The following is a 15,930-nucleotide window of genomic DNA, read 5'->3' as shown; positions in this document are numbered from 1 at the left end:
AGATATACTTAAATGTATGACTTCCTTCACATTTTTCAAAGCAGTCCAGGGTGCCCATTTGGAGTTTTGGTTTTGTTCCTGGGCCTCAGAGTACTCAGACATTACAATCAGTGATTTAGTTGCAGTTTTTAACAGAGCTTAAATGTCTTTCATAGCCCTGAAATAAATGTATTGCTACTTACTTCTTTTGTTAACAATACCAGTACGTTTAGGTCACATGCATGTAAGCTAAGCGCTGTTTGGAGGATACCTCACATTTTTGTGGCAAATAGTAGAAAATAGTGTTAAATCTGTTCAGGCCTGACACTTCTGTTTTTCTTAAGGAAGTGAAAATATTCTTTATGTTCCTCCTTTTGCCTAGATGTTTTATGAACAGTAGTTGTACAAAAGCAAGTATTATGTGTGCAAAATATATATATGTGGAATTAAGTTATTAAGCTCCTGAGTGAATGTGAGATTTTGCCTCTTAAACACATCTCACCCACTATGAGGTTTTACAGTTTCACTCTCATATCATAGGTGCAAACTCAGAGGAAGCCCATATAGGTGCAAAAACAGTAAACAGAGAAGTGTTTCTCACTGTGTGACTTTGCCAACATCCTCACATCAAATGGTATTTGCGTACTTATTTGCATCTCGTCCTCGACTCAGTTGAGTTGATCTGCTGCTGAGACTCGACTGTTAGTTGCTGCATTAAGGAAAAATGTGTTCGACATTTCCCCGCTGCTTCCCCCGCAGATCCTGCAGATCCTACAGAGTGAACGGTAAGACTGTTACTGTATCACAGCAGCAGATTTAAGTTATAGGCAGTAAAAACCACACAGGTCGAATGTGGCTGACACTTTTAACTGACAAAAATGTTACTATAAAAATCAGTTGAAGTCATTTAAATTGCAAAAGAGACACTTTGAATGTTTCTCAATTGCTGTTGCAATTTTGTATGAAATCATAGAGGGTCTTGAAGGGGAAGAACAATTGCCTTAGATCTGAAAAAACACCAGAGCAAGTAAACAAAACTGGTTTTGACCTTTTGTGCCTCACTTTAGTGGTTAGCGCTCTACAGCAACAAGTGGGGCCTTCATGTGGAGCGTTTGCATGTTCTTCCTGCACCTGCGTGGATTTCCTCCCAAAGTGTACGAGTGTGTGCTTGTCATTCTCTTTTTGTTAGTCCAATAATTACATCTCCCAGATCAGGATAAAGAAAGAAAGGCATCTTAAATGGACTGGTGTTTATATAGCGCAACAGAGCAAAGAGCTAAAGGGTTTAGAGGAGCCTACGCAGGGGTTTGTGCGTGTATGTGTTGTTGTCATTTCTCCATCTAGACATCATAATACTTAAAGCCTTCAGGGCGCTGCATTAAACAATACATATTATTATAGGTGGTGGCTACAAACACATTCTCCCTGTTGGGCATCCTCAAAGCTTTTATCTCTTCCTCTCAGCTTTCACCTTCCTGTCTGATCCTGCCTTGCTCCAACTCATCTCCTGGCACCTCTTCCACAATGTTGAGTAAAATCCTTTCTGCCTGACCAAGCTGTTGTTCCTTTTAATTTGAACAGAAAGTCTGTGTACTCTGTTTGCCCAACCGCCACTAATGTGGCATCAACAAAGAGGCCACTGTGTCCTTTTGAAAGGACTGTAGGACTCATACAAATTGTAGAAATGGTGTTTGATGCTATTTGTCTTAAATTAAATGGTGACATTTAGCTGGTCTATGTTCCTACTCTCATTAATGGCCAAGAGCTCTTGGTAGTGACCAAAAACATGAGACTGTGGATACAAATGCTGGAAATAACCTTTCTAAGAGGGTAGGGGGACTTTCACTTAGAGATGGGGTGAGAATCTCAATCATTCGGAGGGACTCACAACTGCTGCTCCTCCACATGGAAAGCAGCCACTGGTGTGGATATGTGACTAGGGAGCCTCCTAGGTGAGAGCTTTCAAGCATATCCAGCTGGGATAAGGCTCTCAGGCACACCCCTACACTGGAGAGATTCTCCTGGATGACCCAGGAACAGCTCAGTGCCCTATACTGGAAGAGCTAGGGAGAGAGAGATCTGGGTGTCTCTGTGTAGACTGCAGCCCTCTGTAACTCAGGCCTGGATAAATGTTTGTTTGACTTAGTAAAAGATATACCTGCAGTGTGTATCCACACAGCAGCAGAAAGGTCAAAGTGGATGTCAGTCGTTTAAAAGATGCAATGTAAACACCAGAAAGAACAATATGAAACCAAAATAAGTAAGTAAGTCATACTGGACTTTTTCTGTATTAAAACAAAATAACAGATCTAAAGAGTCTGTTCACATGTACAAATGAACCTTTAATAATTAACTGATACCCAAACCAAGTTAAAGCATCATTTACTTTTGTGACTGCATTAGTGTGTTATTCTGGTCCTGAATGCTGCTGTAACAACAGAAAATTGCAAGGATACATCATTTGGCAGAAAGAAAAATCATTTTAGTACTTGTTCAGATTTGTTTTCAAACATTTTATTTCATTTGCTTTTATGTTTGTCTGTCATAACAGTCAGCTCGATGTTTCACTGAGTCACCAAACAAAAGCAAAAGTCTTTATTTGTCAGTGCCATCCAAAGCATACTACGCACCGAGACTTTCTGACCTGCAAAAAAATCTGGTTGAGTGTGGTGGTCTGGGTTGAGGTTTGGCATTATTAGTTGTCATGGTTCTGTTTTTTTACTTTCACAAAATCACAAACTTCCACCTTTAGCTTATTTAGGAGTCTAACAAATAAGTGAGTCATACTGATTATAATATCTTTTCTTTAAAAAGCAGACAAAAAAACACTGACGGTGTACTTAAGGCTGGTCAATGTTTAATAAGGATCATCACCTTTTTACACTTTTTCTGGCCATCAATTTTAGTTGGTTACAAAATAAACACTAAATGGCTAAAAACATAACATTCTAGTGAGCTTTTAGTGTTGTTGTGCAATTGACTTGCTAATGACATAAAAATAAAAGTACAGGATCATGAAAGTCATAAAGAAAGTATGAAAGACTGTACAACATTTCCTAACAGTCGACAAAGTACCTGTTAAGAGAAGTTGGTCCAGAAGCCACATAAGACAAATGCTTCTGTGCTAGTGCTAAAAACAGCACAGCTTTCTGTGTGTGTGTGCGCACGCACGTGTGTGTGTGTGTGTGTGTGTGCGCGCGCGCTTGTGTGTGTGTGTGTGTGTGTGTGTGTGTGTGTGTGTGTGTGTGTGTGTGTGTGTGTGCGCTTTGGAAGGGGAGGGATTGCATGTGTGGCTCTGTGGGTCTCTCTGAAATTTCCCTACATCGTCTGAGCGGGAGGAGCTTGTCTCGTTAGGCATAAAAGCTCACAGCAGCTGCAGTTACTTTCAAAGCAGTGACTGTGAAGCTTATGTGAGTAGAATCTTAATGAATTTTTTTGATATATATAATGTGGATAGTTTGTTTGGCAACAAAAATACTTTTTACAGACTTACTTTGGCATATTGTTGTAATTAGAATGGATTTAATCTATTTTTAATTTCACGGTCATGCTATAAACAAGGCTAAAATGTTTAGTTTATGCCAATCATATTAAAAAAATGTATATTAAAGCAGGGTTTTTTTTAAATTGCAGATTCCTCAGCACCTTTCTTGGCCTGTTGGTCACGTTTTACAACCTGGAGAAGAATGCGGACACAGTCGGATTCATCCACAACAGGCACGTCCAACAGTTCCCCTGAACAAACTTTAAGAGCTGGAGGAAAATGGTTTAAAAAGTTCTGGCGAAGCCCCACAGGTCAACCCAGTGACAACGGTCCTTCCACTACTGATGGACACCAATCACCTACTGAAGAAGAGCGGCCAGTTGGTAGGTGACATACATCCAGCTGTTATTAGCTATTTCCTGTTAACCCTCTGTATCTCAACTAAATTGTGTTTTGTGTGACATATTAAAAAAAGAAAGGAAATTGATGTTACGGTTGTTCCACGAAATAGTGCTGATGTGTAAAAAACACCTCTATTACAGAAATAAGGTTCTCCATTTCTTCCAGAAATGTTAAATACCTTATTTCAGGAGAAATATGAACTGTTTGAAGATTATTTATCTTTGTTTTTCTCCACCAGTGACTCCTACTTTTGAGGAATGCCTTGAAGGACAAAACCTGTTCGAAGCCGCTCAACTGTTGATAGACAGGGAGAAACATCTGTTTGGAGAGAAAACAGAGGCTGATGCACTCAAAGCTCACGAGGAAGCAGTAAAAAAGCTTGCTGCAGACTATGAAGCCCTTGAAAAGCGTTTAGAGCAGACCGTGCAGCAGAGTCTTTCTCTCAGCTGTGAGGAAGAGGTGTTTGCTTTGATATCAGCAGTGAAAGCCATCAAGCTTGAGGAAGAGCAGGACCTGGGGAGACAAAGATGCCAGACACCACCAGCCTGGAGGCCCAAGAAGTGGAAGGAGCACCATGACAAAGTGCTCCATGAATTAGTGTATAGTCGTTTGGAGAACCCATCGAGCCCCACTGGTGATCAGGTGAACCAGTCCTCGATCCAGGCAGACATCCAGTCCATGGGCAAGCAGCTGAAGGAAGACATGGAGTGGGTGGTGGATGTTGTGAAGAACTGCTACCCACCAGAGATGGACATCTGTAACTTTTATGCAAGACAGTACCATCAAACTTTCAGCGCAAGACTCAAAAAGATTGCAGACTTTGTTCTGGATGACAAGGACTGCAGCTTCCTCCTGCGATGGGTGAAGGAGTTTTATCCAGAGTAAGCCACCAGTTCAATTATTGTTTGAAGCAGCATCTTTCTGTGACTAAACATGAGGATGTCTGTCAGTGTGAGGTCCTTCATTGGTTTTAGAAGAATAAATACCTGAACAATTACAGATAGTGAATAATAATACAAATGTAACGGCTAATTTCTTGTTTTCTTAATGTGCAAAATAAAATGACATTTTTGTAGACTAAACACAACTTGGGTTGTTTATAGAAACTCATGTGTTATCTGCTCTGTGTACCAGAATCCTTGAAAAACCTGAGCTGGCCAGTAATATCAATACTGAAGCGCTGGGAAACCTGCTTCCTGATGAGTTACTGAAACCTCTGGAGGAGCAGTACCTCAGCAAACAACAGGTAACATAGTGTATCTGAGGCGTGTATCCAGTTAATCAGTATGGTCATTGCAGGGCTTAAAGTGAGATGTGTAAATGCAGCATCAAAGAGTTGTTGGTTTTAACGGATATTTTTTAGACATAATATTGTAGATGTAATTATTACTGTCAGTAATTAAATCTTTACACATGAAAGCGGTTTAAAACTGGCAGCTGTGTGTTGTTGTGTGTTTAGAGCGACCTGATGATTTATATTGGCCGAGTATTGGATGAAGCAAAGAAAGAGTGGGATCAAGGAAAGGAGCCGACAAGATATGATGGTTGCTACTCCAGTCCTGTGGCCTATGATGTCATCCAGGTACAGTTGCCGTAGAGTTGCAACAACTTGATATAAAAGAGGCTGAAATTGATGCTTTTATAAAAAGGTGTTAATATAAAGTGAAAGGCGTCACTTGTGTTGGCCTGCTTTAAGGGTCCTTATCATGGGTTCGTTGACTTCTAATTGTTGACCATTACTAACCATGATTAGAGGCTTTGTATACATTGCTATGTCAGAACTGTGCAATAAAATTATTGTGGTGAAATATTGACAGAACATTGTTTTGATCATAGAAGAACAAAATGTGCAGACAAATATTTTCCAGCCTGCTGCACATATTAACCAAACTGAAAAAGACTTCTAGAAACTTTGAGAAAAAGATTAACAAACAAAGAAAGGACCGTCATTTTTGTTTGGGTCATTTATAGAAACTCATTTACTGTCGGATCAGAGTCACAGTTTCAAACCCTCCCATGGTTCTGTAGTTTAATCACTTGGGTTTGTCACTAACATTGTAAAGCACTGGGTTTGGTTCCTGGTGTTTAACTGGATCTGAAAATGATGGAAGTGCATTGCTGTGTAAAGTGCTTTGAGTACTTGAAACTGCCACTGATTTGTCAATACATTTGTCTTCAGTTGATCAACGGCATGGTGACATCAGCACATATAACTGTAAGAGACCGACACAAGGCCCAGGAAATAACATCCAACCTGACAGACTTCATGCAGAGGTAACAAGGCTTCACAAGGCTGTCTTTTAAATATTGTCATTTGAAAATACATTTTAGTTTAATGTTTGGTAATAACAAGATAATAGAAGTGAAAACTGTTTTTAATCTTCTGCAGGTATCAAAAATTTCACGAAGACGTCATTAAGCAGAACAAACGGCACAGCAAAGCTTTCATAAAGGCAAACCTCAGCTGTGTCGAAAAGTTCAGGTATGTTTCTGATCCAGTTAGATGGAAATTCAGATTTTAACTTCATCATAAAAGGAGAATACTTCACTGTGAGCTAATGTGTCCTGTGTGGTCTGTCTAAAGGGACTTCTTTGAGAAGCACGATCTGTTCCCAGAGAATGTGCGGGAAAACTGTTTGCAGGTCCTGACTGAGATGAAACAGTCTGCCCACACTTATTTATTAACCCCTGTGCACAAGATCCTCAAAGTAAGTTCTTTACAACTGCAGATATCAATAATCCTCAGAATTAAATCCTAATATGTTTTAATCAAAGATTTTAAAACAATGTGTTATTTGTTCCTCACACAGCCACACTACAAGAAGGTGGGAACCAGTGACTGGCTGAAGAAGAACACGTTTGAGAAGCTGCTGAACAGCACTGAAGACGAGCTTCAGGAACTTCAGGGTTCGACTCAATCCTGTCATCAGGTAGAAACATGACAGCGTGAAACTTTGCTATGAAGCCATTATTACCAACTTTTAAATCAATGGACTAAAATATGATTTTGTTACTTACATTCAGGAGCTGATTGGTCGGCTTCAGCAGGAAATGACAGTAGAATATGTCCAGAGGCTCCTGAAAGGAGAGGTCAAACTGAAGGACAAGGATCATCAGCTGAAGGCTTACGAGACTGTGCAAGAAAATGCAGAGAGACTGCACGAGCTGTTTGCCAGAATGGTGAGACTTGATCTTTAATGCACACTTTAACTGAGACACAAATAAAATCAATCAAGCACAAACACTGATCAGCATAACATTGTTTGACAGGGTGAAACAACCTTAGTCACAAATTCAGCTAACATCAACAACATCTGTGTAACTGAAAGAATTTAAAATTCACATATATTTACCAGTGTTAAATATCAACACTTCACCAAGTTTTTTGATTCATCATAAGCATCTGATGGAAGACAACACACTGCTCAGTAGACCATTTTAACACTTTTATTACTTCTGGAAAGGAGATGCGTCCTGCATGACACTCTGCCGCGAATCTTGAAATAACGATGTGCGCTTACCAGTTTTATCACAGGGTGTCCCGCTCTAGTCTAAACAACAGTATTACACAAGCATTCAGTAGTCACATTGCATAGCATACCTATAGGTTATTGTTTGTTAGCTGCAAGACATCTTTTCTCAGCTCTGGCGAGGCTGCGACTTTTCCATAGTCCCTTCTAGTAAATTTCCACTGGCAGATGTTCCCTGTTATCAACTTCTGCAGACAAGCGTGGGCAGGAGTCTCTTACATTTCTATCACTAAAAGACATGCAGTCTAAGGCCTTTAATATCTGGGCCACGTCCATTCATTACTACACTATATGATTATATGACACTTTAGTTAATATAAAGCACAGCATTGAGGCACTTCAGATAATTTCATTTTCACATTTAACACACTAGCTGGAAGTTCCAGTGCAATTACTCCAGAAGAAAAAGCATCATTATTTCCAAAAACAGCAGCTATGCTGATTACAGTTTGGGGAAACTTGCAGACTAAACTGACGTCACTGATTTGTCTTCACAGGGATCCAAACAAGACTGGTTAAAGGAAATCCTGACCAAGATTGCAGAAGTGCTAAAACTCCAAGATATTCCTGCCATACAGATGCAAATTGTTTCAGTGGGATCTGCTTATCCCGACCTCAGGTAACTTTTGAATTGACTCAGAAATTATTTACTTTAATACAGAAACATACAGAGTATAACTCACACAAATGTAATGTGCTCTCGTTTTTTGGGACCTGTTGTATCAACTGTAACATAAACAATAAGGACAGAACTATATCATGATAAGAGGTTTGTGAGACATTAGGTCAGGATAAACAATCGTACTTTTCAGAGAGAGCTGAGGGAAAACAGGAAGCAGACTGAGCGAAACATCTTAATTGGTTTCAGATCTTGTGAGCAGGATGAGCTACATTCACGGGAACTAACATGAGCTAAAAGTAGCTCCACCTATTGTCACATTTCCAACAGAGGTGGGCAGAGACATTTTCCACCTCCCCTCTTCTCAGCAGTTTAAAGAGGTGTAGTAAAGTGTTAATGACAGCTGTTAGTGTTTGCAGGAAGGATGTGTGTCAGGAGCAGAAAACTGGTTACACAAAAAGACATAACATGTCAGTGAAACACAAGTTTAGACGGGATCAGTGAAGTTATAACTTTTTCTGTTATTCGTATGTTGAAAGTGAAATAAAAGATTGCAGATTATATTTAGCTAAAAAAAATGCTCAAATTTCTTTATATTTTTTCTTTTCTATGTCAAATGTGGCAGCTTTCACATGACAATCCTTTTTTCACAGTCTCTGACTTTACATAGAGAAAATAATCTCTTTTTAAACTCTTTCTTCTTTCTGTCACCAACAGTGAAAAACATGTTTCGGCTCTGCTCAAACTCAAGACAAACATCTCCAAAGCCGACAGGAAAATCGTCAAAACCACTCTGTCAGACACACTGAAAGAGAGCCGTGCTGATCCTGGAACCCGGATGTTTTTCTCCAAAGTTGAAGTCAGATGAGCCGCACATTTGCTTCTTAGAGTATCACTGACTGAGAGTGTGGTTGCAGAGCAGCAATATTATTGTGTATTATATTGTGTTACAGTCTATCTCTGTAAAGACATGCAGAGTGAATGCCAGTGAAAAACATTGGTTCAGATGCTACTTAGACTGAAATCCCTATTATACGCAGACTCTGTGATGGTGAATGCTTGCTGTAGTCACTGTATGTTACTGTATACATAAGCTAGATGTCACATTCATGCTGGTAATTTTTGTGCATTTCATGTAAAATGTATTTTTGTAAATAAGTATGCAAGTGTGTGTTTTTACACACTTACAGACAGGTCAGTGTCATTCTATTATATGTCGTTTTGTTTAAAAACTACAATGGTGTTAAAGTCTAATATTTTCATGCCATAAATAGTATTACAGAGAATTATAAATGTCTCATGTACATAAAAAGACGTAAGTTCAGTTTTTTAATAAATGTGCAAAAACCAGCTCAATTTGTTTTTACGATTTACTCTGTGTTTAGTAGATGATCCACATGTAAACTGACTGTAGGGTTTATAGCAGGGGTAGGTAACCTTTCTGATGGCGATTGCCATTTAAAATTTCCTCAGAAGTCAGTGTGCCATATGATTGCATTAGCAATAAATTTAATAATGCTCTATATGAACAGTTACACAATATATAGAACCATTTTATAGAGTTATATTTGTTTGCAGATGTTGGCAGCTATTAGCGAATAGTTATCAGCTACTTTGAAACAAAAAAAGACACTTTTTATCCATAACAGCAAATGAACTGTACAACGGAAAATACAAATGCTATTTATGGTCTCCTCACAACAATGATAAGAAAAATAAACTATATGTGGTATATGTATATAATAAACAATATGGCATGTCTGTTAATACAGAGATACACATGTTAATGTGATCTCTGGTCTCCCACTCAGAGACACAGGTCTCCGAGTGTCCAGCATTCAGACGGCTACCTGAGGACACTCATGTGAGAGAAAATCTGCTCACACAGACATGTAGAGCCAAATACTGTCAATAAGGCCTCTGCAATGTTCTGAAGACAGTTAAACTTGTCAGGTAGTGATGTCCAGGAAGTGAAAATGCAAGCTCCATGAACACGCCCAGCTGTGGATTCCAGCTGCTTCGATACACAGAGGGAAGTTAACCATTAATAGTTCAGAAATGGTTTCAAAAATAAGTAAGTAAGTAAAGTTTATTTATATAGCACCTGCCACAGACATATATCACAAAGTGCTTTACAAGGTAAAAACATAATACAGTCATAAAATACATCACAAAAACCCTGGTCAAATTAAAAGCTTTTTGAAATAAAAATGTCTTTAGCTGCTTTTTGAAGGTCTCCACAGAGTCCAAACCCCGTAGTAATAGGGGAAGTGCATTCCACAGTCTGGGTGCAACAGTTTGGAAAGATCGCTCCCCTCGGTTTTTAAAATGAGTGTGGGGGACCACTAAAAGGTTTTGGTCTGGAGCAAACACTGTGTCCGCACGCGAGGTCTCCAGCAGCGCCATGGAACCGGCGGGACCAACCACCGGTTGTGCGATGCAGGCTGTGAGGGCCCAGCGGTGGGGAGATAATCGGCAAAATCCAGAGCATCAGATGGGCAGGATCCACGCTGTAGTGGTTGCAAGTACGTGTTTCCAATCAAATCCGGAAGGGTAACTGGCAGCAGAAACCGGGGACGCCTCCAGACGAGTCGGGAAATCTCCGATCTGTAGGCTCGTCTGATGTGTACCTGGATACCGGCCCTACAGCCTCTTTTCCTCGATTTCTTCTTGGAATTGCTTAGGGCATGTTTCGAGTCTCTGTGTAGACTGCAGCCCTCTGTAACCCAGGCCTGGATAAATGTTAGTTTGACTTAGTAAAAGATATACCTGCAGTGAGTATCCACACAGCAGAAAGGAGGTCAGTCATTTAAAGGATGCAACATAAGCACCAGAAAGCACAATATGAAACCAAAGTACATGATGGCAAAGGTTTCTGTTGAATGTCAATAAAGTAATAGTCATAGTTGATTTTTTTCTGTATTAAAACAAAGTGATCTACAGAGTCTGTTCACATGTATGAATAAACCTTTAATAATTAACTGATAGCAAACCAAGTTAAAGGATCACTTACTTTTGTGGCCCTGACTCCGTTAGCGTGTTATTCTGGTCCTGAATGCTGCTGTAACAACAAGATATTATATTGCAAGGTTATATCATCTGGCAGAAAGAAAAAATATTTTGTTACTTGTTCAGCTTTTGCAAAATCCCCGATATGTTTTCATCAACTTTTTTTTTTCTTTTGGTCTGTCACAACAGTCAACTCAATGTTTCACTGAGTCACCAAACAAAAGCAACAGTCTTAATTTGTCAGTGCAATCCAAAGCATACTACGCACCGAGACTTTCTGACCTGCAAACAATCTGGTTAAGTGCGTGCGTGCGTGTGTGTCTGTGTGTGTCTGTGTGCTTTGGAAGGGGAGGGATTGCATGCGTGGCTCTGTGGGTCTCTCTGAAATTTCCCTACATCGTCTGAGCAGGAGGAGCTTGTCTCGTTAGGCATAAAAGCTCACAGCAGCTGCAGTTACTTTCAAAGCAGTGACTGTGACGTAGAATCTGAAAGATGTTTTATGTTCTTTATAGATATATATCATGTGGATAGTTTGTTTGGCCACAAAAATACTTTTTACAGACAAGCAAAGAAAGAAAAAGAAAGGTTGTTGTGGAAATTTTAACAATAACAGTGAGCTCTCAAACAAAGAGCATTCCACAGCACATCACATATCCCCGTGCCTTCAGTCCAGCTCATCCTTGACCCCCGCCCACTCTAAGAAAAGTTATGACCACCGTCACCTCCAGGATGTCTGCAGATATTCAAGTCTACAATGGGTCCACCGTGAAGGTGCAATAAAACTTGGGGCCTACCTGTGATGATATTCTACATGCATGCATACTATACTAAAGTGAGGAAGTGAAATTACTATTACTAATGTGAAATGGTTACAGTATGTGATTAATACATCAGAAAAGAAATCTGCCACGACACGGTCTACTTAATGCTCATCACACGTGTTTATTGATGATAATTGCCGCTAAAGCTCTGATGGCTCCAAATTCAGTAAATGACTAAACCTGAACACAACATCACCGTTTTACACTTTTTATGGCCATCAGTTTTGGTTGGTAACAAAATAAAAACTAAATTTTCAAAAACATAACATTCTAGTGAGCTTTTAGTGTTGTTGCACAACTGACCTGACCATGAAAATAAAAGTAAAAGGATCATTGAAAGTATGAAAGACCGCACAATATTTCAGTCTACAAAGTCTCTGTTTAGAGAAGTTGACCCAGAAGCCAAGAATGCTGATTTTCTAGCGCTAAAAACAGCACAGCTTTCTGTGTGTGTGCGCGCACATGTGTGCGTGACTGTGTGCTTTAGAAGGGGAGGGATGGCATGTGTGGCTCTGTGGGTCTCTCTGAAATTTCCCTACATCTTTAAAACAGATTTAGGAAGTTTTTTCTCATTTCAGCTATCCTCTTCATCTCCACAGATCAACAGAATGCCTTACATTTGTTCCCCACACAGCCACACTACCAGAAGGTGGGAACCAGTGACTGGCTGAAGAAGAACACGTTTGAGAAGCTGCTGAACAGCACTGAAGACGAGCTTCAAGAACTTCAGGGTTCGACTCAATCCTGTCATCAGGTAGAAACATGACAGCGTGAAACTTTGCTATGAAGCCATTATTACCAACTTTTAAATCAATGGACTAACATATGATCTTGTTACTTACATTCAGGAGCTGATTGGTCAGCTTCAGCAGGAAATGACAGTAGAATATGTCCGGAGGCTCCTGAAAGGAGAGGTCAAACTGAAGGACAAGGATCGTCAGCTGAAGGCTTACGAGACTGTGAAAGAAAATGCAGAGAGACTGCACGAGCTGTTTGCCAGAATGGTGAGACTTACCTTCATTCCACACTTTAGCTGTGACACAAATAAAATCAATCAAGCACAAACACTGATCAGCATAACATCGTTTGACAGGGTGAAACAACCTTAGTCACAAATTCAACTAACAATAATAAAAGAACCATTGACGGGCTATATTAAAGTTTTGAAATTTATCCTCTTACTTTCGTTTTACTTTCAAAATGAAGTGAAGAAATAGAAAAATCAGTAAGAAATAGAAAAAAGACATTTGTCAATAGATATTGGATCTGGAATGGTGAGAGGACAAGGAGTTACAATTATGAGACAGGGATTATAATATTATTAAATGGAACAAGATCCTTTGCCACTTGCAGTACAAGATTTTTGGTAAGAATTGGAGCAAAATTCCAGTTTGTTTAACTGAAATAATTTAGATTCACATTTACTGCCCAGCTAGCTGGAAGTTCCAGTGCAATAGCTCCTGAAGGAAAAGCATCATTATTTCCAAAAACAGCAGCTATGCTGATTACAGTTTGGGGAAACTTGCAGACTAAACTGACGTCACTGATTTGTCTTCACAGGGATCCAAACAAGACTGGTTAAAGGAAATCCTGACCAAGATTGCAGAAGTGCTAAAACTCCAAGGTATTCCTGCCATACAGATGCAAATCGTTTCACTGGGATCTGCTTATCCCGACCTCAGGTAAACAGGAAGCTGACTGAGCGAAACATCTTAATTGGTATCAGATATATCTTGTGAGCAGGATGAGCTACATTCATGGGAACTAACATTAGCTGAAAGTAGATGTGCTGCCTTTCTATTTTACATTACCAGTCTCACTGATAGTGCACTGAAACAGAGAACTAAATAAAACATGCTGGCATGAGAGAAGCAGCAGCAGCTGTGAGTAGATGAAGTCAATAATGCTGTTAATTAGAGTTAAATGAAAGATTTCTTCCACCAGAAAACCAAACTGTCTAGTTTTGGTTTTATTTCTAACCTTAAAGAAAAAGGAAGAAGGGAACCAGGAGACATAAACACTGCTCTTGATAGCACTCATATATGTTTATGCTGAATAAGAGTTTTATGGAAGAGTTATTTGGTAAAAATAGTTCATATTCGGAGAGTCACATGCATTTGAAGCACGGATCCATTTCAGTAAGAGCTCCACCTATTGTCAGATTTCCAACAGAGGTGGACTGAGACCTTTTCCATCTCCCCTCTTCTCAGCAATTCAAAGAGGTTTGGTGATGTGCTAATGACAGCTGCTAGAGTTTGCAGGAAGGATGTGTGTCAGGGGCAGAAAACTGGCTACACACAGAAAAAGACATAACATGTCAATGAAAACAAGTCTTGACGGGATCAGTGAAGTTATAACTTCTGCTGTTATTCTTATGTTGAAAGTGAAATAAAACATTGCAGATTCTATTTAGCTAAAAAAAATGCTCAAACTCATTTCTTTATATTTTTTTCTTTTCCATGTCAAATGTGGCAGCTTTCACATGACAATCCTTTTTTCACAGTCTCTGACTTTACATAGAGAAAATCATCTCTTTTTTTAACCCTTTCTTCTTTCTGTCACCAACAGTGAAAAACATGTTTCGGCTCTGCTCAAACTCAAGACAAACATCTCCAAAGCCGACAGGAAAATCGTCAAAACCACTCTGTCAGACACACTGAAGGAGAGCCGTGCTGATCCTGGAACCCGGAAGTTTTTCTCCAAAGTTAAAGTGAGATGAGCCGCACATTTGCTTCTTAGAGTATCACTGACTGAGAGTTTGGTTGCAGAGCAGCAATATTATTGTGTATTATATTGTGTGTAGCCCGGGTGGGAATTTGGGAGTAGATACTCGTAATTCCCATGGACTTTAAGAGCCACAGTAACATAATGTGTTCACAGTTAATATTATGTGATGTACCTGTACCCTGAATGTAACTTGCCCTGTAATATGTCACAAGGTAAATACAGGTAATTAGAGCAATGAAACTGTTATGTTGATCATAAAGTATTATTTTATGGTATGTAACTCTGAGGAGAGTTAAAATATTGTTCAGAGTTCTAATTTTCTGGAGGCCCGTGAAGGTAGCATAGAACGGGACCTGTTCTATGCTACCTTGTTGCAATGGAAGAGGAGAAGAGAACGGGATGGAGAGATGCACGAGGTTAGCTGAACCAAAGTGAGAGACTCAGCTAGTTTTACTGAGGTTAACTAGCACAAAAGAGTGTATGACTAGAAAGTTAACAGTGTGAGAACTTCGCAACAGAGTGTGGGTGAAGTGACTTTTTGTTTCAACGGTCACACCACCGTGAAAAAACTGTGTTTCCAGCTACAACCGCCGAGGCTAGGACTGCTTGGCTGCGCCACGGAGGCAGCCGCAATGGACTGTCGGAGAGCTGGACAGTGACTGGCTAACGCCCTGTAGCAGAGACAGCATCGGGTCCGCAGGGAGAGCGGAGAGTGGATTTAGTTGGGGGCTGGTGAACGGCAACCTACCGAGCAACTGAACTGTAAGTCGGACTTTCGTGCTCTTACTGGGGAGAAGAGGATTTTTCTCCATCGTCCGCTGTGAGCAGCAAACAGGCCTGCAACAAGTGTGAATGTGAGTGTGTGTGGGGCCCATGTGTGAATATTGTGTATTTAGTGGATTTATATAGCATATTTTCGAGTGTGTATTAGTGAGTCACTTACCAAGAGGTGATAATTTGTGTTGTTTAACATAATTTCAAAGGGAATTATTTCATTTACACAGCATGTTTCATTTGTTTATGGAGCTGGATATCATTTGAGTTGAGTTAAGAAAAGGGTGTGTTGTACATTACTTTTCCAGCCCTTACATTCAGTAAACGTTTGGTTTGTGTTAAAGAGTTGTCTGGGGTTGATTCTTTTACTACTGGTTAAGTGTCACGAACTGAAAGCAGGGACTCAAGCGCAGAGCAGGTTGACGTCTCAGAACACGATTTATTTACACACCAGTGCAATAATATATACAGTGACGGGGAAAGTCCAGGGTTCCAGGGGATTAGGGGAAGGCTCTCTCTCTCTCTCTCTCTCTCTCTCTCTCACGCTCGCTCACGTCCTCACATCCGACTCACACACGTCCGTAC

General features: G+C 40.0%; 1 protein-coding gene across 3 annotated transcripts; it reads left to right on the top strand.

The window, feature by feature from the left end:
* Nucleotides 1–688: 688 nt before the first annotated feature.
* On the top strand, nt 689–14,637 carry LOC146685559 (tumor necrosis factor alpha-induced protein 2-like). 3 transcript variants are annotated; one of them, XM_085440539.1, is made up of 12 exons: nt 689–764; nt 3,613–3,846; nt 4,104–4,746; nt 5,000–5,111; nt 5,325–5,447; nt 6,045–6,139; nt 6,255–6,347; nt 6,450–6,573; nt 12,479–12,598; nt 12,693–12,848; nt 13,405–13,526; nt 14,413–14,637. In XM_085440539.1, exons 1-12 carry the CDS (start codon nt 704–706, stop codon nt 14,561–14,563), a joined length of 2,034 nt encoding a protein of 677 aa, XP_085296665.1. In that variant the 5' UTR covers nt 689–703; the 3' UTR covers nt 14,564–14,637. The 3 variants fall into 3 exon arrangements, with proteins under 3 accessions (XP_085296665.1, XP_085296664.1, XP_085296666.1); XM_085440538.1 differs by lacking the exons at nt 12,479–12,598; nt 12,693–12,848; nt 13,405–13,526; nt 14,413–14,637 and adding exons at nt 6,676–6,795; nt 6,890–7,045; nt 7,893–8,014; nt 8,732–9,364; XM_085440540.1 differs by lacking the exons at nt 689–764; nt 12,479–12,598; nt 12,693–12,848; nt 13,405–13,526; nt 14,413–14,637 and adding exons at nt 3,308–3,389; nt 6,676–6,795; nt 6,890–7,045; nt 7,893–8,014; nt 8,732–9,364.
* Nucleotides 14,638–15,930: the final 1,293 nt, after the last annotated feature.

The sequence above is a fragment of the Copadichromis virginalis genome, linkage group LG19 (genome assembly GCF_057382275.1).
Source record: "Copadichromis virginalis isolate Kocher_CV1m ecotype Utaka linkage group LG19, C_Virginalis_male_GT1.1, whole genome shotgun sequence".
In the NCBI taxonomy this organism is placed as follows: domain Eukaryota; kingdom Metazoa; phylum Chordata; class Actinopteri; order Cichliformes; family Cichlidae; genus Copadichromis; species Copadichromis virginalis.
The sequence above is the reverse complement of the archived record's forward strand: the minus strand, read 5'-3'. Positions and strand labels throughout refer to the sequence as shown.

Coding starts and splice junctions, on each gene's coding strand:
- LOC146685559 (XM_085440539.1), top strand. CDS start 704: ATGTGTTCGACATTTCCCCGCTGCTTCCCCCGCAGATCCTGCAGATCC. Junction 765..3,612: donor CAGATCCTACAGAGTGAACG/GTAAGACTGTTA, acceptor TTTAAATTGCAG/ATTCCTCAGCACCTTTCTTG. Junction 6,574..12,478: donor CTGTGCACAAGATCCTCAAA/GTAAGTTCTTTA, acceptor TTCCCCACACAG/CCACACTACCAGAAGGTGGG.